This window comes from Erpetoichthys calabaricus, chromosome 4 (assembly GCF_900747795.2).
Source record: "Erpetoichthys calabaricus chromosome 4, fErpCal1.3, whole genome shotgun sequence".
NCBI classification, from domain to species: domain Eukaryota; kingdom Metazoa; phylum Chordata; class Cladistia; order Polypteriformes; family Polypteridae; genus Erpetoichthys; species Erpetoichthys calabaricus.
Window position 1 is genome coordinate 44,074,924 of NC_041397.2, and position 24,548 is coordinate 44,099,471.

The 24,548-nt window shown below is 36.6% G+C and overlaps 1 protein-coding gene across 1 annotated transcript; it reads left to right on the plus strand.

Annotated features, from left to right (window-relative positions):
* The first annotated feature begins 2,510 nt into the window (after window positions 1-2,510).
* Window positions 2,511-23,072, plus strand: LOC114651068 (olfactory receptor 52K1-like). The gene is made up of 2 exons (XM_028801026.1): window positions 2,511-2,613; window positions 22,168-23,072. Exons 1-2 carry the CDS (start codon window positions 2,511-2,513, stop codon window positions 23,070-23,072), a joined length of 1,008 nt encoding a protein of 335 aa, XP_028656859.1.
* The last annotated feature ends 1,476 nt before the right edge of the window (window positions 23,073-24,548 follow it).

Genomic DNA, 24,548 nt, shown 5'->3' on the forward strand with positions numbered 1-24,548 from the left:
CGACGACTAAACGAAGACGAAAGAAAAGCGTGGAGAAAAGAGACCCAAATGCGGTGGAGAGAAAAAAATGCTAAAAAGAAAAACAATAACTTAGGTGCAAATTTAGAAAATAAGGAAAGTGATAATCAGCCCAGAACAAGTGGAATTGAAAACAAAGCACGTCCAATAGGGCTCAGAATTAAAAGATTAGAACTTCATAAACGGGAGCAGCGTTATTCGTCCTGCAAGAAAGATTTAACCACGCCCGGGCTGGAAATAAAGGACAATTATTGTTTTTACAACATCACGTGAGATAAGTCAGTGAGCCATCATTTAAAACAAGTCCACAGACCTCTAACTAAGCAGTTGTTGGATTGCTTTTGGCAGACACACATAATGTGCTCCCAGCTCTTAAAACAATGACATGCGACAAGCAGAAGAGGCAGCTCGCCAGCAGGTTAAAGCCTTTTTTGTTTTAAGTGACTAATAGGTCTGATTGAGGGGGGCGGAGTACAGCACGGAAGACTGATAGCGGGGTACTGATTGATGTGGTAAGGGGGAGGCGAGACCCGGGGGAGGAGGGGTCGGAGAGGGTGCTAGACAGTTGTGTTTGGGGTTACGAAGTCGGCGATTGTTTTTGTGACACTTTATTACGTCAGTCACTACAGTATCAAAAAAAAAAAGATAGTAAAGATCTCATTAGTGCAAACAAAAGGTGATTAATCATCAGAGCCAGGTGTAATTGAAAAAATAGCAGGACAAAACAAGATCGTCCCACAACAGTTAAAGCAACGACAAGTTTAATTTCAAAGAATACACAATTCTGGTCAGGTGTATATTTATGATAACAGAGAAGCGAAGCAAATTTTAACAGGCGACAAGTAAGGTGATGTATATATTCCGTGAATAACATTACACACCAAAGGAGATCATGATATACCATTCGGATTAAAATGTTTACAGTTTACCGTGAGAATAGCTTTTGCTATGACAATTAACAAATCAAAGATAGATAGATAGATAGATAGATAGATAGATAGATAGATAGATAGATAGATAGATAGATAGATAGATAGATAGATAGATAGATAGATAGATAGATACTTTATTAATCCCAAGGGGAAATTCACAACCAATCCCAAGGGACAACCATTAGAAAACATCGGATTATTTATTAGGGAAACAGAAACAATATTCACGCACGGGCAATTATACGTTGCGTTGTCACAATGTATCTCCAAAAACGGATTCAAAATTCAATGCGATCTTGAAGAAAAGGTAATTCCATATATTGTTTTTAATAAACCTTTAAGTAAAAAGTGCAACTAATGAAACTGAAACAATTCAAAAGAATAAAAAAAGCTTTTAAAATTGTATATCCGATTAACCAAACAGCGGCATGGTGGTGCAGTGGGTAGCGCTGCTGCCTCGCAGTTAGGAGACCTGAGTTCGCTTCCCTGGCCCTCCCTGCATGGAGTGTGCGTGTTCTCCCCGTGTCTGTGTGGCTTTTCTCTGGGTGCTTCTTCCCACAGTCCAAAAACATGCAGGTTGAGTGGATTGACGATTCTAAATTGTCCCTAGTGTGTGCTTGGTGTGTACTGTATGTGCGAGCCCTGCGATTGGCTAGCACCCTGCCCGGGGTTTGTTTCCTGCCTTGCGCCCTGTGTTGGCTGGGATTGGCTCCAGTAGACCCCAGTGACCCTGTAGTTAGGATATAGAGGGTTGGATGATGGATGGATTAACCAAACGCAGGGGTTGGTGAGCGAAGCGAGCAGGGGGCGGAGCCCCCTAGTATGAATTATATGAAAAAAGACAGAGAAATTAAGCAGAGTTATGCATTATTTTATTAATAATGTCTGCCTATATATGCATGTTTGGTATCCTCAACAAACAGACGTGATGTTGGAATTTCCAAGTTACATGTAAATCTTAACCAATGAAAAAAATTATTACATGCTAAAACATGCTAACAAAAAAATGTTTAAATTATTTAATCCAGCTGTGTTAACTGGTTCCACATGACTAGAGTGTACAATTTTTTTTTTTTTTGCAAATTATTTTCTGTGTAGGAGATGATTGATTTCTTATGAAAAGGGAACATAAAGCAAAACTAGTAACAACAGAGATATGAGTGCTGCTGCGGAGTGAGAAAAAGATAAATGTTGAGGAATGAAGAGGAAGCCTTGGTGTGCAGGTGAAACAGGCTAAGGTAGTTCAGGCATGTAGAAAAGAAGTTAAACGATGACTGGGTAAAGAGCTGCACCATGATGGAGGATGGACTTCTTATTTAATTATTTTAGAAAAAAGTATATATACTAAAAAGGATTTTCTTCACCTCCAACAATACCAAATTGCCCCTTGGGATAACACAAATTTTTCATAATGATATAATCAAGGTAATAAAACATCCATTAGTCCGTTTAACCACTGCTGCACCAAGTTGTTATGAAGCCATCCTTCCATCTACCATATTATTACCTAATGGTCCAAGAATCAACAAACTGGCTCAGGCTTTACAAGTCATAGCTAACATGACAGCTGATGTTGAAGAAGAAATATCTGTAAAGGTGGTTGCCATAAGGACACGGACACTTCAGAACCATAAGGCTTTGGATATGCTTCTTGGTAGTCAAGGTGGGACTTTGGACGGTTGTCAGTGCACAGTACTCTACTTCTAACTCTGACTCATCTGTGAACCTGACGTCATTAGCTGACCACATCTGCCATGCCGTGTAGAAACCTTTGTACTTTGATGGAGAAAACAACGATCAGTGGCTGTTCAGTTGGTTGTGTATATTACTAGAGTAGTTGAAAAGACTTTTCTCTATGCTCTTTGCCATACTATTTTTGTTAATATGATATATTTTCTCATTCAATGTATCATAAATGTTTGCCAAAAAGTCTACAGTGGGCAATATGGTAGTTGCTCAGAGTAAGCCCTCATCCAAGAGGTTGATGAGGAAAAAGATAGAAAGTCAACCTTAACTTTCAAGGCCCATTATTTTGATGAAGGTAGTGCATACTATAAATATTAAAATGCTCTTTTGCTTTAGTTGTTAATTGTACAAGAGAAATTGTAGCAAAAAACCTTTATTTAACATTATTAGTCTATTAAGCGTTTTAGTTTTATTGCCTTTTGTCAAACTGCTCTTAAGTAGAATGAGTTCATTTTAGTGTGCAGTCCCTCAAGGTCACACCCAACTTGAAATGAAGTATCATGTATCTAACTAATACTGGATGATCTAATGCTCATATATATGGACCCATTTATATTAGATGAACATGTTATTAGCTGTTTGCTAAATATTCTCTTGTATTTTCATACACTATAAAGCATTTGACTAACAATGGATTGTTAGTACAACCTTTTTACAATGCAAGTGTGATACCTTGTACAGTATGGTGTGCTCCAAAAACATATTTGTTCAATAACTTTCTTATACACTGCTCAAAAAGATTAAGGGAACATTTAATCATCACAGTCTAACAACAACTCAGTTAAGCTTCAGGGATATCAGTCTCTCCATTTAGGAAGTATAAGAGATGTGAATCAGTGAAAACAAAAAATGACAAAAGGTACACTGGGAGGCAACAGCAAGACAACCACCAAAAAGGGAATGGTTTTGCGAGTGGCGGCCACAGACAATTGCTATGTCATAATCCTTCCTGACTGATTCTTCTCTAGTTTTGCATTTTGCTAGTGTCCTTGTCACTACTGGTAGCAGGCGGTATCTGCAGCCGATTCAGGTTGTAGGGGTAGTCTAGCTCCTCCAGGATGCATTTCCAAGTAGACAGTAATGTTAAAATTATGTGTGTAGTGAGAAAGTGGATACTGTGCAGCCTAGTCGTGCATTTACTAGTGTCATTAGGCAGATGTGTTGATTCGGTCTGCTGAGTACTGAAATCGGCCTTTCCCTTTGGCTCTTCGTTATAAGCTCTCTTAACTGCAGTCCTTTTCACCTCTTTCTGATCAGGTATGACACATCGTTTACATTGAATCTATATTTTGCTATTTATATTTTCATGAGCATAGCTGCCAATTCTTTCAACAATACATTGACTCCAACACTGAACAACAGAGAGCACACTCGGCCTGTATTAATGTATCATTTACTTTTGCAACTAGTCTGTGATGTCTTTGAATACCAGTGCATATTATGAGTGTACAGAAAGACTTCTTCCCTTCCAATAGGTTACATTTATTGTGTAATGTACCTTCACACATGCACACCTAACACACCCGTGTTTAACAGGGGTCCTTTTAGGAGGCTTTTCAGTTGTAGACAGATTATGTAATCAGAAGCTTGCTCTCTGTTGGATCAAGATAATGAGAGCAGCACTGCTCCTTGCAGTTCACAAGCCCTGCCAGTACTATGAGCAGCTCCTTCGGATGATTATTTAAGCAATGATGCTATGTAAAGCAAATGTATTCTTTATGTCATATGTTCTGATTGTCAATAATTTTTTTTTTGTCAGAAGAAAGGACAAATTTAGTCTTGAATGTCAGCAAGACATTGTGTATGTTTTTGTTCTCCCTGGATGAATCCCCCTGGTCCCCACCTACACAGGGCAGAGATTTGGCTTCACCCACCCTCTTTGCATTCCACAACCAGGTATATGTACTTTTCTCTCTTCCTCTTGTGGGCTGCCTCTAGCCTTTCCTCATATGGCACTGTAAGTTCAACCAGCAATGCAAATTTCTTGGCTTCAGCCCAGAGCACCATATCTAGTTGCATTGTTGTGTTACAAAGTTCCATTGAAACATGAAGCTATCTGTCCTATCTCATCCTACATTTTCCACTCTACTTCTGGTGTTCTAGTCTCCTGATGGTGGTGTCCACAGACTGCCCCTGTCTAAGGAACTGGATTTTTAGGGGGTTCCCTTTCAGGATCTCATGGTTTGCATCTTGCCTTCACCTCTCCACCAACTCTTCCAGCATCCTGAAGTCTTGGTCAGGTCTCCACTTGAACCAATCAACTATACACTGTGTTGGAAGTGTTGGTGTTTCCCAAAGAGCTCAGGCCCACTTTGTGCCAAACCATTTATGGTGAATTTGAGGGCAGGATAGAATGTCATATTCTGCCTTGATCAGGAAAACTGATATATGAAATATCTTCCAAACATCTGCTTAGGTTATAGCATGACTCCTCCCAATATTGTCCAGCACCCCTGCTGTCCCAGTGCCACTGCCCTCACCCAGCTGTTATCTTGCTCCATCCTAGTAATCTCAGTGACAATCAGATCCTTCTTCTCCATTCTGCTGACTCTGGACAATGAGTGCTGTGAACCACATCAACCTTGGCTTGTTCACTCTGTTTGGACCCTGCCCACCACTTCTTGGTAAAACATGGAGTATCAAAGACTGTTAAGTGTACATATAAAGCTATCTTTTGGTATAAATCCCTGTTTGGTACTAATTAACCAATGCAGTATAATGGAATTAAACATTTTTGAAGGACGGTATTAGTTAACAAACTAACAGTGAATGTGATTGATGTGCTAACACAGGGCCTCATCTTAAGCAAGCAAAATACATACTCTTTATTCAAATAAATATTGGTCACTAGATGAATAATTAAACATTTTAAACAATACCAACTATGAAATTTGTACATTACTAATTCCTTTTTTCTTTTAAAAACATGCTTGTTCTTTAATTGGCTACTAGCCACCAGTGGCAGTTTGTAGTGTGGGGAGCTCCAAATATTTAAAAAACTCTACTTAAATTAATTAGGTAATGCAAAATAATAATGAAATAATCCATCCATCCATTATCCAACCCGCTATATCCTAACTACAGGGTCATGGGGGTCTGCTGGAGCCAATCCTAGCCAAGACAGGGCGCAAGGCAGGAAACAAACCCCGGCCAGGGCACCAGCCCACCGCAGGACACACACACCAAGCACACACTAGGGACAATTTAGAATCACCAGTGCACCTAACCTGCATGTCTTTGGACTGTGGGAGGAAACCGGAGTACCCGGAGGAAACCCACGTAGACACGGGGAGAACATGCAAACTCCAAGCAGGGAGGACCCAGGAAGCGACCCCGGGTCTCCTAACTGCAAGGCAGCAGCGCTGCCCACGTAATGAAATAATCATGAAATAAATTCATTAAAACTGATTCTGACTTGCATTTGTTTAATTTCTTTGTCAGTCAGTCAGTCAGTCATCATCCAACCCGTTATATCCTAACACAGGGTCAAGGGGGTCTGCTGGAGCCAATCCCAGCCAGCACAGGGCACAAGGCAGGAACAATCCCCAGGCAGGGTGCCAGCCCAGCACAGGGTAATTTCTTTGTGAATACATATATTTCCTAAGTGAAGAGTGCTGGCCAAATGAGAGTGTACAGTATGTAAGTCCTTTATCTTTTGGCAAGAATGTGACCTGAGGCTGCCTTGTAATTGGTTGCTATCATATTTTTCTGGGGATGCAGCTCTCTGTGTTCTGGACGCTCCCACATTTATTGGCAGCAAATCGGTATTATTTTAGTTTTTTTAAATCTAATGTTGATTGGACAATTGTCGACACACTATTTCAAGTTCATGTTAATGGTTCACTGTTCAGTGGTTCCACCATTAATATAATTACAGATGCGCAACCACAAAACATACCTTCATAAATCATTCACTTGAAGAAAAAAGTGATGATGAAGGAGCTTGGACCGACCTGACTTAAGAATTCAGCAGCAGGCAAGTATCGAACACAAGCTTACATGCTGACTTTCCCTGATCTTGTCATAACAAATGGAGTTGGCTAATTGTATGTGGTGTAAATAATGTCTTTTTTCCTTTCCCTGTTTGCTGTTTCAAAGTGTCAGTACCAAAGCATTGTGCACAACGACAGGGGAATGAGACCTAAAACATCTTTTTGAAAAATGCAAATGGCATGAAAGTACCTGCAGTTATCTACACCAAATGTTTTTTAACCATTGAGCTACGGCAATTTGGTGCATCTGTGAGAGGTACCCAGGTGTGCTGTGTAAATAATAGTACAGTCATCCCTCACCTATCGCGGGGGTTATGTTCCAGAGCCCCCTGCGATAGGTGAAAATCCGCTAAGTAGCGACCTATATTTATTTTATTATTTATACATATTTTAAGGCTTTATAAACCCTTCCCACACTCTTATAAACCTTTCTCACTCTCTTGTTAACCTTTCCCACACTCTTATAAACACTTCCTATGCTCTTAAACACTTTCTACATTCTTAAACATCGCAGACCAACACTGCACACTGCACGCAGCGATCAGGCGTCGCTGTGTCTGCACTCGCTTTGTGAAGGGGGGCAGCTGAACTCACGCTGAGCAGAAATGGACTTTGTGCTGCTTCTGCCAAAATGCCTGCTTGTCGCTCTGCGCGTTCGGAAGGAGGAGGAGGAGTGGGGGTGTGTGAGGGCTGAACGCACGTTCACTCAAACCCCCCTCCCCGGAGGCGCACGCTCCTGCCACTTCGCATTGTCAAGGGGGTGGGGAGCTGAATGAATGCTAAGGAGAAGTGGACTTTGTGCTGGCTTTGTGCTGCTTGTCGCTCTGCATGTCAATAATTTAAAAGCCTGTACAGCACCTATTTTCCTGTCTCACTGTCTTGTCTTGCGTGAAGTTAAAATGTTTTATAATAGTGAGATGTTACTCATATCCTTAGCCCGACATCCACATATCATATGTGTTAACAAAGTGTGTTTTATAAGTTTATATGTGTTTAAAGCATGTGGGATGGGTATTTTAAGGCTTAAACTATAAAAATGTTTATTTATATGATCTTTCTATATTTTCTCCTGTTGCTGATGGGTCTGGAACATAACTTCCGCGAAAAGTGAACCGCGAAGTAGCGAGGGATTACTGTATAGCACACCTGGGTCTGAACCTGAGAGGGACAACCTCTTCGGGTGTTCAAGACCTGTGTGTGAAGGACAGGACTACATGGAGACGTTAGCATGAAAGCAGCACTGTGCATCGCTTTGTTGCAGACCCATGTGATATCCCGTGTAGTGGGAAGTGGCCCCAGCTTACACTATGGACATCTGATAGTTCATGAACCGAACAGGATCAGTGGAGAGATGAGACAAAATCTGTGTCAGACAAAAATTGAAGGGTGAATGGTGCATGTTTATTTACAAGAGTGCTGTACCACCAAAATGCAGTAGTGTCAGGTGGGCTTTGAGACACAGTCCTTCAACTTAAATTTGGTCCCCTTAAGATTACAGGTCGCAAGGTCGGGACAAATAATCCGCCACGAGAATTGTCTTTCCCGACACGTAGCATACCTGAAATCTATAAGGTTGGAACGACAAATACCAACGGGCCACATGTGCGTTTGAATGTCTGATTGGCTGCATCCATTGCAAAGCCCTATGGTCACTCTCTACTACAAACTCTTTTGACAAAAGGTAATATTTTAAACTGTAAATTGCCCATTTAATAGCTAGTCCCTCCTTTTCCAACACGGCATAATTCTTTTCTCAATCAAGTAGCTTTCGACTGATAAACAAAATAGGTCTCCTGTCTTCTCCTTCCCTCTGCATTAAAGCCATAACCAAACCTTCCCCTTAGGCGTCGACCTGTAAAATAAAAGGTTTGAAAAAGTCAGGACAGTGTAGTAATACATTTTCACAGAAAACTTTTTTCAAGCACTTCAGACACGTCTCCAGGCTGGGTGTGTGATTGCCAGCGAATCTCCCAGGACCAGTGGATAGTGGCCATACAAGTTGCCTCTGAGGCAGAGAGGGGCAGGCAAAGAGACAAAGCAGCTGAGAGAAGCCAACAAAATGCACACTAAGTGCCGTGTCTGAGAACAGTGATCTTGGAGCTGTTTTTTACTGGTGTGGGAGCTGGCCCGGACACAGACAGGCGAACACCGAAGGTTCAACCACCAACACACGTTTATTCATAATTTCTTTACAAAGTATCACACAATCCAGTGCCCCTGCACCAATCACCTGTCAAGTCCTGGCCTCTTCTCAATGCCTTTCTCTCTCTTTGTGACCACCTCCACTCCTCTCCTCCGAGCTCCGTCCTCTTCCACCCAACTCCAGCCATCGAATGGAGGGAGGCCGGCCCCTTTTATCTTCACCCGGATGTGCTCCAGGTGCCTCCCAATGAGCATTCTACTTGCACTCCCTGGTGTGGTGGAAGTGCCGGCTGTGCACCCGGAAGCACTCCGGGTGTCCTTGGTCTTCGTCCCCCCAGCACTTCCAGGTGTGGCAGAAGTGCTGAGGACCTGGGCTCTCCAGGCATTTGGGCGCCCCCTGGCGGTGACCACGGGCCCCTATAGGGTTGAGCTTCTAACTCCTTTCCTGTGGTCCCCACAGCCACCCCTTCAGACAGTTGAGCACAAGTATCAGATATAATGTGTTTGTGGTTGATAAGATAGTGGCGTGCATTGGGTTGTTTTTGGTCACAAAAAGTGTGTCAGCAAAGAAAAATGGTTGGGAAACACTGATCTAGACCAGGGGTTCTCAACATCGGTCCCGGGGACCCCCTGTGGCTACAGGTTTTTGTTCCAGCCACTTTCTGTTTTTAATTGGAATCCTGGGCTAATTAAGTGATGTGTTGTTTCCCAAGTTCTGTGTTTTGGGAACAATATAGAAATTAGAAAACTAGGTTTGGTAAAAAAAAAAATGCACTAAGCAGTTATATGGGAATAATGTATTTTCTTTTCTTTTTAACAATACTTTCATCATAATGTTCATTCTATTTTTCCAGGTGTTCTAATTGTTTAATTAATCCACTGTTTTATAATAAGTGGGTCTAACGCTAACGTAGTTCCAGTCTTTCATGATTCAGTGTTGTTTGCCTGGGTGTCTACTCTGCTCAGTTTTAATTGTTATTAATAAGAAACAACGAAGGGGTAAAACTGCACAGAGAAAGGGCAAAATATAATGAAATCAACAAAAGAGAGTTAAGCATTTAAATCTATAGCAAAAGCAGAAGTATTTCTAAATTTCTTATAAATGTAAAAATCATGCTGCTGTGATTTCTAAATGTAGAATAAAAGAAGAGAAAAAAATACTAGCTAATTAATTGAGATCAGTGTTATCGGTTGTCACCGATTATGAATCTGGTTGAAGCAAAAACCTGAAACCACAGTGGACCGAGTTTGAGAACTCCTGATCTAGACAATAACATGAGGCTAACTTTTTTTCGCAAGCTTAGTAAAATTACTCAATTTAATCAGAAAATAACAGAAATTTTCAGGTCTGAAGGAACGGAGGACAATATTTATGTTCAAGGAAATATATGTGTCCTAATCGTAAAGGCAATAAAATTTAGGTTGGATTTGTCCCATGGGTATAGTACAAAACAGGATGGGGGGCGAGTTATGCTTCAAGATGTGGGGATCTGTGGATCTTAGAGTGTAAATTTGTGCCATGGTGAGGTAAGCCTGGCAAACTTGGATAGGATTGAGCAGACTCATATTAATTCAACATATTAATTAAAGAAAGAAACTTAACCTCTACCAGAACAGTAATTGGGTAATAGAAAGCTTGTCCATCCATGTCATTAATTTACTTTTGCAGCACCATGCTGAAGAGGGAGCATCCATCACAGCAGTCTGTTACAAAACAGTCAGAATGGTCAAAAAGAGTAGGGGGTTATATATATAGACAATTGAATTTGAATAATAGTGCTGAATTAATGCTTACATAGCATACTCTGATTGGTTAAAAGAAATGAGGTACTTTAGCATAGAGCACAACCAGCCTAAAATAAAAGTATTTCCCCATTATGTCCTTGTTCTTTAATATCACTTGAATGCAGCTCTTATTCTGTTATGAAAACTGTACATGTGCCAACTAACAAATCTTCCTGGGTGCATGAAACAACATTACATCAGCCAGTTTCTTGAACCATCCTCCTGGAACATTCTGCTTATTTACTTGACCATTTCAGCAGTCTCTTCATGACATTAGAACAACAAATGCTTTTATATTTCATTGTGCATTGCAAACCAAAATACTTAACTACTGTTACCTCCAAGTTATTCTCTTACACCATTTTCTGAATTCACTTGTCTCACTTTCAGTTTCAGTGTTTAATTTCTTCTATTTTACTATTACCTTGTCATAAACACTCCCACATTACCAATATAATCTATTTCAGTTCTTTTTGTTGACCTTATATGTTTAAACTATTGGAAAACAGAATTACATTTATAAACTTATTTCTGGTCAGTTTAAATTGTTCAGAAAAAGATGGGGTCAGTTGTATTAGGTTCTGTTTGTGAGGAAAACGCACAAATTTTACAAGATAAAAACAAAAGCACAACAGACATTACAGCAAGAAAATAGTATAATACCATACAGGACACTTAGATATGGACTCTTAAAAAAGTGACCAAATGTAAACACATGTTCTCTGATTTATTATTCCATAAAGTGTTTGTAAGTACAGTACTTTAAGAAAAAAAAGTATTTCTGTATTACAAAACAGTTTATAATTATTTTTCAGTTGTTATTTCTTGGGCTGTAAGTGAAACAGAAGATATTTTTCCTCCTTTCATTTTCCATACAATTAATTTTCTAATTTCCTTTGTTCTGACACCATAGATAACTGGGTTGAAGCAGCTGAGTAATATTCCGCAAAGCACATTTACTAGAATGTGAGCATCTGTTGAAATAGAATTTTTTACTCGATATGCAAGGTATGAGCACAAAGTTAGAAGATAACCGACAATGACAACAATTAAATGTGTACTACAGGTGTGAATGGCTTTTTCTCTTGCTTTTCCAGAGATTGCTTTGAGGACTGCATGAAAAATTTTAAAATAGGAAAAGCAAATAAATAGTAAGTCCACAACTGTAATAAAAAATATAGCTACTAAGCCCATAATGTTGTTCTTTAATGTGTTTTCACAAGCCAAACTTACTAAAGACATGTGATCACAGTAGCAATTCTCAATCACATTTGACATGCAGAATGTTAAATAACCTGCAGCAACAGTAAAAATAATAATGAAAATGCTATTTCTTATTACAACTGCTACAAACATCTTCATCAAAGTAGAGTTATTAATATAATCATTATAACGCAGTGGATTACATATTGCAACATAGCGATCCAAAGCCATTTCCAGAAGTACAGTTGACTGAAATGAGGTTGTCAAGTGAACAAAACACATCTGAACAAGACAGCCAACAAGAGAAATTTCATTCCAATCAAATAAAAAACCCAACAGCATTTTTGGAGCAAAGGTCATTGGTATAACTAAATCTATGACTGCTATTGTACCTATTAAGATATACATAGGTGACTGCAGGGTATGTTCGGTTCTGATCGTGTGAATGATTACAGAATTTGCACCTACTGCCCATATAAATAAAAGAGAAAAAAGAATAAAAAGAAGCTGTCTTTTTTCCAAAAATCCTGGAAATCCACTGAAAATAAAAATATTGTAAGAAAAGTTGTGTTTTTGAATGTCTTGCATCACTATTCCTTAAATATCCAGAGTTACCTAAAAATAAAATGAATGATTATTATTGTTATTGAAATTTACTGCAAGCGATACTTCAGAATATAAAGGTTAATTAAGCAGTAGTAGTAAAAGACTTTATAATACATAATAAAGGTTTCTTAGACTTATTTTAATAAGTATAATAATAATAATAATAATAATTATTATTATTATTATAATTATTTTGCACACTAAACAAGCAACATAGAGAACTCTCATAAATGAAAATGTACCATTAGCTTAAAATTGCTTTGAACACATCTAGATTTAATGTCACATTTCAATATAAACAGAATAAAGAAGTTTTTTGAATAGGTTTTTGTTTTTCCTTCTAAAATTAAAAGGTGATGATATATCTTGTTTTACTTTAATCTTTAGCTAAATGTTTAATTAATTCAGCAGTTTTAAATCATAAGCATTTCCATTCTTTCATCAGTTTTCTGACCTTGCCTTTACAGGGAGGCAGAATGTCCCAGTTGTATCAAAAGATGGCGTGACAGTCTATTGCACACACTGAGATAAATATCCACATTCATACATATGAACCCAATTGATGCTTACCGATTGTGCAATGAAAAAAATTAAATAAGGATGTTTAATCATTATTATTTTACTATAATAAAGAAAAGTTACAATATCATTTTAAAGAATACTTACAATGAATCCTTTGAGATCTTTCATACTGAAAATGTTTATTTCAAGATGGTTTTCTTAATTTAAATATACATATATAGTATATTTAAATTATATATATTTATAATATATATTTACAGTATATATACATATACAGTACTAAAATAACTTTTTCTTCTTCATTGGTACTTTTATAAATACCAAATGTTTCTTGGAATAACCAAGACATTTATTGAAAATATAATCAAGATACTAAAGTATCCATGAGTTTATGTCATGTGCCCTCTTTTTATGGCACAAATGTGAGGGTTTAGAGTAAACCCCAGCCGTAACTGAAATACGAGAGAAGTAAGATTCGTTATGTGAACACACACACACACAATATGTCAGTGTTATGACTTAACCTAATATGAAAATCTTTAACAGTCATAATAGAAAAAAACACATGCAAACATAGGAGAAACTGCAGAGATTAGTGATCAGAATGGGTATCAAGCTCAGGCCCAGTCATCTTTAACCACCACCACACCAAGTTGTATCAATCTAAAACAAAACCTTAAGCTCAATTAAAATGGACTTGTATGTTTGTATTTTAACAACATATTAAATATTATTAGTTATAAAATATTGTATAAGTAATAAAAGAACTATGACCAGTGCATTTTTCTTGTTTGAATGAAAAATATTGTCCTGTAAATGCCTGTACTCACTTCGTGATAATCTGATTTCTCTTCATGTTATAATCTAGTGTGGATCAGCAAGATGAAGGCAGTGAGTCTTGTATCCTTCTTTATTTTCCCTTGGCATTTTCTTTTTTTTTTTCTTTTTTTTTATTAATTGGTTATTGCTGCCTTAGCAACACTTTCCTGTAGCACATTAAAGCACTTTACAGATTGTAAACAACAGTTAACATTATTCGTATATTTTCTTCTGTTTTGTCACCATTGTGCTGCAAAATGGCTTTCTCGTTATTTTAAAATTAAAGTAAATTTACTAATTTATAACTTTCACTCTCTGGAACTTGACATACACTCTTCAATGTTCCCATTTCCTGATTTGTACAGGGTATGAACTCAATGGAAGGAATGTTGTAGACATATATGAAAAAAGCTGGAGAAGTTAAACATAGCAATATTTGGTAGACAATTTGCATTGGAAGAGGGTTTTTACGTCAGTACATTTTCAATGTCTTCTTATATGTTTACGTCTCTTATTTTTAATGGACAGAATTGTACTATTTGGATTTCCAGCTTATATGTTAATCTTAACCAGTGATAAAGGAAGTGGTGGATAAATATGCAAAGCGGTTAAAGTACACCAACAAAAAATGTTCAAATGATTTGATCCAGCTATATTAAATGGTTCCACATGACTAAAAGAAGCATTTTTTTCTTTTTTACAGTATATAAAAGCTGTGTTGGGGATAGAATGCTGTATGAGAGTGAATATTGGACAATGAAAAGAGAACTTAATGTAAAGCTATAAACAAAAGAGATGTATGGAGTACTGCCATGGAGTAAGAGGAAGATAAACACTAAAGACTTCCTAGGAACCCTTGGTGTGCAGGTGAGACAGGCTAAGGTAGTTCAGGCATATTGAGCAAAAGTTAAAGGATGACTGGTTGAAGAGATGCTGCATGAAGGAGGTGGACAGAAGGATGCCCAGAGGGAGGTTGATGAAGGTTCAAGGTGGTTTCAAGTGACATGAGAAGACTGGGTCTCACTCCATAAGCTATTAAGGACCTAGGAGTGGGGGTTTTAAACCCTGAAGATGTCTGTTATATTCATAATGACAGTAATGAAACCTGCGTTAATCTAACATTCTGTAAACCTTTAAAAGTAATTGTTCATTATTGGGTTGTCTGATTCCTCGTAGAACCATTGCATGATAAAGCACCATTTCTCTCTACATTTAGCTATTTGTACTTTGAATAACTTTCTAACATGTAGAAAATAAAATGAAATCTTTAAGGTTACCTAGCAGGACACTAACAGATTTAAAAACCTGTACTTGGCCTGTGTTATTGTATGAAGCGAGACAACTTTTAAAATTGGGACCCAATGGTATTTCACAAATCTGTTACCATCACTTCATGGTTATTTACTGTGTGGAGCCCATTATATATCTAAATATATAAAGGTTCTTTCTGGAATCATCATGTAGATGGGTTTTTTGGGAACCCAAATGGTTCCCCTATGTCTGGCACCTTAATTTTTAAGAGTGTAGTTGTGTAATTGCAAAATCATTTCATTACCTCAGATCTACATAATATAGTAGATTCAAGTTATGTTCAAATTATTAAATAGCTTCACTTTCAATTAATTAATCTGATACAATAAACAGGGACCCAACACAGTTAATTTAGTTTTACTAAATTAAGTTTATTGAATCAAAGCTCAATCCTTAATTCAAATATATAGCTAAAGAAATCAATTTCCAAAGCAAATACACTTCAGATCCCATTATAGCGAATACTGAAGTAATGTAACAGAATAACAAATACTTTTTGTTGGCCCAGACAAAACATTCATGCAACATCATGTTTATGATTTCATTTTAACAAAGTTTAAATTACAGTACAGTATTACAAACTTTTTTTTGACCAAAAATGGCCAACGAAGATAGTAATGTGATGCAAAAAATACTTAATGCCCCACCTATACTATCGGTGAGTCTCAGGAACCCTACAACAGGCTGTTTCTTTCTTGTTACACAAAAAGAAAGTGAAAGTCTGTTGTGAAATTTCCAGTCTCAGTGAAGCTGAGTGTAGGCGTGACATCATACACGTATAGCTGAGTCAGTGCTCCACATTTTCATTCTGTATTCATACCTGTATTTCAATAAAAAAAAAGTTACATCTAAAGTCTTATTTTCAAATACGATATTTTTTGTAGTTTAAGAAGAGCTGTTTCTTATACAGGTATTGTCAAGCTTATGTCACAGAGTTGCATGAAAGACAGGAAGGTGAGTACAGGTACTATTACTATATAGAGAAGGCAGGTACAGTCTCAAAACTTCATTCAAAATAGGAGCTGATACTTCAGCACTCAAGCACACAAGATAGGAGCTGCAACACAGGCAATCATCCTGCTTTAACTCCTTAGGCTCGGTATCACCGCTGTGACAGACCAATAAAGTTCAAGGAAGAGCAGGTCAAAGTCTGGTGTTAAATGTTCTAAACATCCGCCACACTAGGAAGTGCCGCAGGAAGCGAATCGGGAGGCACATGGAGCATGTCAGGGTGGACTTAAAAGGGGCCGCCTCCCTCCATTCATCAGCTGGAGTCGGGTGAAAGAGGACGAAACTCGGAGGAGAGGAGTGGAAGCGGTGAGGAGAGGCATTGGAAGAGGCCCAGACTTGAGGGTCTTTGGTGCAGGGGCACTGGGTTGTGTGCAGGACATTGTAAATAGTAGAGATGAGCAATAAATGTGTGTGGTGTTGTAAACCATCGGTGTCTGCCTGTCTGTGTCCGGACTGGTGTCCACAAGTGTAAAAGGTTACATGCAAGTATTGCTAAGGCATTTAACAACCAATTAAAAAAAAAAACTGGCAAGGGAATATGAGGAAGGATTTAAGTACAGGTGCTTACATGACATCATTTTATATTAAAACCAGGAACAATGAAAAGGTTGGAATTTTGTTACTATTTAATTTATACATATATAGTTGTTTTTAAAAATCAAATTTTAAAAAAGTAGAAACATTTAAAAATGTAATTAAAACATGTAGATGTGAATAGATCTTATGTTTTTATTTATTCTAGATTACGGCATCTTGGTGCCTTAAAGCAGTGGTTAGAGTTGTCTCACAATGACTAGGTTTTATTCGCAGTCTTATCACTATTTGTGCACTGCATGTTTCTTCCCATGTTTGTATGCATTTTTTCTCACATCCTAAAAACCTTCAGATTAGGTAAACTGATAACTCTTAAACTAACAAGGCACAAAATTGGACTACTTCTGCTATATTAGTTGCAGCTATGATTTATTCGAGCACCACGCAACTGTGTCCTGAAAGAGAAGGTTCATAATATCTTGATTATAGTATTATGAAATATTTGGTTATCCAAATCAGCAATGCACTAATTGTGTAAGACCCCCATCCAAAAACAAAATTTTTCATGGTGAAAGATGCCAGAGGTGTGTTTGTAACTAATTTTCAATATGAAATTGTTATGAATCTTTAATATTATTGAAAGGATAATGATTGAAATCCTCTTTCAATTGGTTTCCTTTCACAACAGATGCACATATTGTTATGTTAAGTATGAATTGCCTCCATGTGTGTGATGGTGGATGTTCTTCTCAGTGTATGCATTAAACTGGCACCCCTGTTTCATTTTGATACAGCTGTGACATGCTGACTTCCTGAGATGCTATACTGCCAAAGACAGGTCATGGAAATATTTAACTTTTAAATAAATCAGAGTAAAAAGGTAAACATTTTTTATTAAAACGATTGAAGTAACTCTTTATATGTGTGCTTTGGTAAACAACAATTTCATCTGTAAAAATTCAAATTGTGTCTTATTTTGCTAAGAAAGGTTACATATTCACATATTACAAAACATTTTTTATTCTGTGACTTTAAGTTTGAATATGTAAAAATTCTTAAACTAATGTTAGATTGGCATACAATATTATGTGTCTCCATTTTAGTGTACAAAATAATTAATATTTTCAAAGTAAATATAAATAAGTTTTATTAGCTATTATAAAATCATTTAATAATCTTACAATTGGCTCCAGCAGACCCCCGTGACCCTGTACTGTAGTTAGGATATAGCGGGTTGGATAATGGATGGATGGATAATCTTACATTTAATTTTTAGATAAAAAACATAGGTAGAAAAATGATGCAAGATCTTCAAAAACACAATTTTTCTTATAGTAACTTTATTTTAATTGGATTTCTGGGATTCTTGGAAAGAAGGCAATTGCTTTTCATTCCTTTTGTCTATTATTTATATTGTCTATATCTTCAAATTCTTTAATCATACACACAATTCGCACAGGACATACCCTACAATCCCCTATTTATATATTAATATGCACAATAGCAGCTGTAGATTTATCCATACCCATGACTTTTGCTCCAAAAATGTTGCTGGCATTTATATTTGATTGGAATGAAACTTCTCTAATTGGCTGTCTTGTTCAGATGTTTTTTGTTCACTTGACAAGCTCATTTCAATCAACTGTACTTTTAGTAATGGCTTTGGATAGCTATGTTGCAATATGCAGTCCATTGCGCTTCAATGATTATATAAATAATTCTACTTTACCAAAAATGTCTATAGCAGCACTAATAAGAAATAGTATTTTCATTATTATCTTTACGATCCCAGCGGGTTATTTGACATTCTGTACGTCAAATGTGATTGAGCATTGCTACTGTGATCACATGTCATTGGTAAGTTTAGCTTGTGAGAACACTTTAAAAAACAACATCATGGGATTTTGTTATTTTAAAATCTTCCATACAGTCCTCAGAACAGCTTCTGGAAAAGGAAGACAAAAAGCAATTCACATGTGTAGCACAAATTTAATTGTTATCCTGATGGGTTATCTTTTAGCTTTGTGCTCATTACTTGCATATCGGGTAAGAAATTCTGTTTCAACCGATACTCACATTTTAGTGAGAGATAGAGAGAGACATACACTGATGTTTTTTCTAGTACACATCCTGATGGGGGGAACAGTGACTCAATGAGGACATCTTCCTGCCACTCCCTGAAGCTTCCCTTAATGGAGTGTTGACCCTGAAACTCTGGACCCTGGAACTTCTTCCTCCGTAACCACCACCAGCACCTTCCTTTCTCTAACTCTTCTGCTAGCACTCTAGCTGCCTTTCTTAATTTAGACTATGTCATGCCAGCGCCTGGGAAAGGTTGGCTGCTGTGTTGACAAAGCACCGTGCATCCAACTTTTACAGGATGGATGCTTGCATTCCAACCAGCCTCTTGGCATTCTGCTGCCAAAACTGAGTATTTCACTCTTTTCTGATATTCCTTCCTACCAGGGTAGGTCAGTTATACAATAATTACCCTCTTTGTAGCTGTAGATCACATTACGGTGTCTGGCCTGAGAGTGGTTATCTCAATTGGAAAAATTAGATGCCACCAGAGGACTGAGCACATTTCCCATGCCTTGCCAGGGATGAGATGGAATGTTGGTTTGCTTGACACAGTCTCTAGTACATTCCTACCTTGCTTAACAAATTGAATGTAATAGTGTTTTGTAGCATCTACATTTCTCAAGAAACTCAGTTAACTTTAAAACATGCCTGTGTCAGTGCAACTTGGATTCTGAGAGGATAGCTGAAGGATTCCATTGATGTTGTTACAGAGTGGGCCATTGCTTTCACTTACAAACCACAGACAGATGTCCCAGGGCATGGTAGGGTTTTGCAGGGTTTTCCAAATGTCTGCCCAGCTAACCCGTATGCTTATGGTGGTTCCCCACCACATCCTGGTTCCTTAAGTAGTCCTGTAACACTGCTTTTACTAGTAACATTCTCATTCCACCCTAATGACCATCACAACCACAATCTTCCTTTGTTTTCTTGAGGTTTTGGACCAATGCTGCATTGATGTCTGCAGCTCAACCCTATGTGACCAACCTGAAATACTTCCTAGGATTCTCTCTATTGCTGGCAGCTGAGGGCTTGGTCCACTGTACCTTCCACTTGTGGCCAGTGCAGATGACCACCTTCTCACCAGTTAAGTCATGGTGTCATGTTCATATCCTTTCCTAAGTCACCCTTTAACTTGGTCTATATTAGATTTGTACTATACTACCACACATGATACAGTGTATATTTAAATGAATTAAAACAAATAATGTTTTGTGACCCAAATTACCTTTTAATTTCTCACATTGTTTTATTTTCATCCTCATTTTGTTATACTTACTCTGCAATAATTAATTCCTAATACATTTCCCAGGGCATTTTGAAAACACTTTTATGATCATAGGCACTGCTTTCTTATTTGCTAATAAACAGAGTTCTAGAGTGCAAATGTTCTACTTTTTAAAATTATATTCGATTACTGTTTACTCCTTCCTTACTATGTGAATACATATTTTAAATACTACCTCATCTTTATTTTTTTCCATAATTTATTTCTCTCTCTGAATAATATTTTGGTTTCTCAAGAAGACAGTGTGTTGTAAAGTGACCAGTTTCTTTGACTTTCTGAACACCAGACAAGTACATAGATTCATCTGTTCACAAGCTTCTCGCCTCCTCCTGATGTGAGAAGATACTTAGATTTAACATGTACTTTCACACATGTACTTGTTTGTCACTCAGTTCAAGAAAGGCAGTGAGAGTCTTGCAAGCCCTTCTCGACAGTTTAAGTGCCTTCTCGCTGGAGAAAGGTGTGGAAGAAACTGATTCAGTATGTTGTAATAAATAGTCTGGATGGTGATCCCTGGGGGGCAACTGTAATGTTTTAGTAAGTTCAGTTTAATCCTAAACTAATGACAAAGACAAAAAAGTAAATATATGAATACCATCCATTATTATTTACAACTTGTTACTGAGGCAGCAACAGCCAATTAAAAATGAAAAATCTGACAAGGGAATATGAAGAAGGATTTAAGACCGGCCACCTTCACACTGTGAAACCCTAGGTCATAGCATGAAGAGATAACCGATTATCATGAAGTGAATACAGAAATTTACATTGAAACAGAAAGAATGTAAAGGTTAGGATTTTGTTACTATTTAACATGTGTTTTTGTATTTAAAATTACATTTTAAGACAGTAACAATATTTAAAATGTAATTTAATAAGTAGATTTTAATATGTCTAAAGTGTTTACTTTGTTCTAGATTAAGGCAACTTGGTCCAGCAGTGGCTAAAGCTGCCTCACAACTCCTGGTTTTCTTTTGCAGTCTTATCACTATTTATGCACTTTCTCTCACATCCTAAAAACCTTTGGCATTAGGTTAGTTGACCACTCTTAAATTAACATTGTGTAATTCTGGGCACACAATGGAACTACTTCTCCTATATAACTTGCTGCTGGGGTTTGCTGTAATTGATGCTTTAATATCTTGATTAAAGAATCATGAAATAATTTGATTATAACAAGGATCAAGGCACAAATTGTGTAAGACTCCCATGCTAAAACAAACATTTTCTTTATAAAAGTTGACAAAGGTGTCTTTAAAGCTAATTTTAAAAATAAAATTATTACACATCTTTAATATTGCTGAAAATTCTCATTTAAATTGTTTCCTTTCACAGCATATGCACATATTGTTATGGTAGATATGAATTGGGTCCGTGTGTGTGACGGTGGTCATTTCAATGTATGCATTAGAGTGGCACCGCAATTTCATTGTGATACAGCTGAGATGTTCTGACTCCCTGACACCTTATACTGCTAAGGATGGGACATCAAATTGATGAAAAGGCAGAGATATTTAACCTTCATTAAAAAGATAATTTTTATTAAAAAGTGAAAGTAAATCTTTTTTATATGTGACTTTAGAAAAAAACATTTACATGTCCTTGGTCAAAACTGAAATTGTTTTTTATTTATCTTAGAAAGGTAACATTTTTAAAGTTTACAACACATTTTTATTCTATTCATACGCTTTCCACCACGGAGTGCTAAGAAAAGCCTCTGGGGTCTTTTCAGCCCATTGCAGTTTATTTTTATTTCTTTACTCATCAGCTGATTGGTTGATTGGCTGTTTTATGTGTCCTGTGAGTCTGTATCCTTGTTTATTATGGTTCTGTTGCTGTATGCATCTAAATTTCCCGGTAGTATTAATACATTTTTAAAAATCTAATCTAGTTGAATCTAATCTAAATATGATATTTAATCTGAAAATGTACAAGGAATTCTTAACTAATGCTAGATTTGCATAAACTACTGTGTGGTTCTTGTTTGATGTGTAATGTAATTAATTAACACTATCAAATCTAAATAAGTATTATTGAGTATTATAAAGTCATTTAATAATCATGCAATGTATTTGTAGATAACCCTGGACTTTCATGGAAAATACTGGTAGAAAAATGATTCAAGATCTTCAAAAACACAATTTTTCTTATAGTAGCTTTATTTTAATTGGATTTCCAGGATTCTTGGAAAAAAGGCAATTGCTTTTCATTCCTTTTTGTCTTTTATTTATTTTGGCTATATCTTCAAATTCTGTCATCATACACACAATTCGCACAGGACATACCCTACAATCCCCTATGTATATATTAATATGCACAATAGCAGCTGTAGATTTATCCATACCCATGACTTTTGCTCCAAAAATGTTGCTGGCATTTTTATTTGATTGGAATGAAATTTCTCTTATTGGCTGCCTTGTTCAGATGTTTTTCGTTCACTTGACAAGCTCCTTTCAGTCAACCGTGACGCTGATAATGGCTGTGGATCGCTATGTTGCAATATGCAATCCATTGCGCTACAATAACTATATAAATTATTCTACTTTAGTAAAGATGTCTATAGCAGCCCTAATGAGAAATGGTATTTTCATTATTATCTTTACGATCCCTGCAGGTTATTTGACATTCTGTATGTCAAATATCATTGAGCATTGCTACTGTGATCACATGTCATTGGTAAGTTTGGCTTGTGAGGACACTTTAAAAAACAATATCATGGGCTTAGCAGCTATCTTTTTTATAGCAGGTATAGACTTAATATTTATTTTCTTTTCATATTTAAAAATCTTCATTGTTGCCCATAGAACAACTTCTGGAAAAGCAAGAGAAAAAGCCATTCACACATGTAGCACACATTTAATTGTTATCCTGATGGGTTACCTTTTAGCTTTGTGTTCATTCCTTGCATATCGGATAAGAAATTCCGTTTCAACTGATACTCACATTTTAGTGAGTGTGCTCTATTTATTATTACCAAGTTGCTTCAACCCAATTATCTATGGTGTCAGAACAAAGGAGATTAGAGAACAAATTTTACAAAAAATTAAAGGAGGAAAAAAATGCTCTGTTTCAAATATAGGCTAAGAATCAAAAATGTAAAAATAATTATACATTTATTCTAAGTATTGGTATACTGTTCACAAAGTACTGTAATTGTAAACCTTTTATTCCACAATAAATAAAAGTATTAAAATGTATTTATACCATTTACCTGGTATTTATATGTTCAATGTTTAGGTAGTATCCTGTACACTTATATTCACTAATACAACCTAATATAATTGCCCCCATCTTTGTTGTGCATATTAAAGTGACTGAGAATATGTTTATGAATGCACTCCTGTTTCTCACATATTGTGTTATCTGTTACCATGTTATGAATGTCTAAATATGCTTATTTTATTGTAAATATCTAAGATCTGTAAACAAACCTGAAACTGATGTTTTTGAAAATATAGTAAAGGTTGTGACCAAGTGATAGTAAAATAGTGGAAATTAAATACTGAAATTTAAAATGGCATAAAGATGTTCAGCAAATGAATGGATGGAGAGGTGGGTGGATATTCTTTAATGTTCCAAGCAAATTAAACAGTGTGATGGATAGTAACCAATTAAAAGAGAAAGTATGTACTCAAAATTATTTAATGATATTAATGATGTACCCATTTCCTGTATTAATTGCTACTTTTTGCATAATTTTAATTATTCATCTGCAATAACAATGACCATTTCAATAAATGGTAAATGTTAAAATTTATTTTAAATGTATTTATTAAAAATGTACTCCAGTAGGTTTGATAAATATGAATACCTCTTATCTAAAATGTGAAAAAATGGTTTAATAGTACATATACGTACATATGCAAGACCAGTACATGTGTCTCACTTGGATTGGGAAAAGCTAACTTTATTTTAAATATTCACATTTTCACATTAACAAAGAAATTCACTTGAAAGTTGACAACATCCTCAATTATGATTCCAATATCCTCAGAGTGTTCAACAGCTCCTGAATGTTCCATTTTGTAACTGTCTATGTTCTGGAATCCATTAACATTGTGCTGCTACAGCAGTCTGTGTTAATATTGTTATTACACTGTTTGGTACATTCCTAACCCCGTCTCCCTTTTTAATTTAATACATATTGGTATGTCCCTAGCTCCCTTTTTGCTACTAGCACTGTTTTAGTCATAGCTTTACCTTCTGCCATATTGCATTTTAGGTTAAGGAAATTATCATCCTTTAACCTTCAAGTTGTCAATGGTTTGACTTCTTGCAAGAAACCTACATTAAAGTAGAGTATATGGATTCTCAGCCTTGACTTGGTGAGTAAAGCTATCTATCCTCATTCACTACAACCAATGGGGCGACGCACACTTCATGTGGACTGGGTCTTAGGAGAGAAGACTCGCTAATATGGCGTTCAGGGACAGAATAAACATCCTTAAAAAAATCATGAAAGTTCAACATGCATGTACACCAGTGATACAAAAAATATTACCTTATTTCTGTTCCTTTATAAATTTGTACAAATTTTGAAAGTAAGACAAAATAAACAAG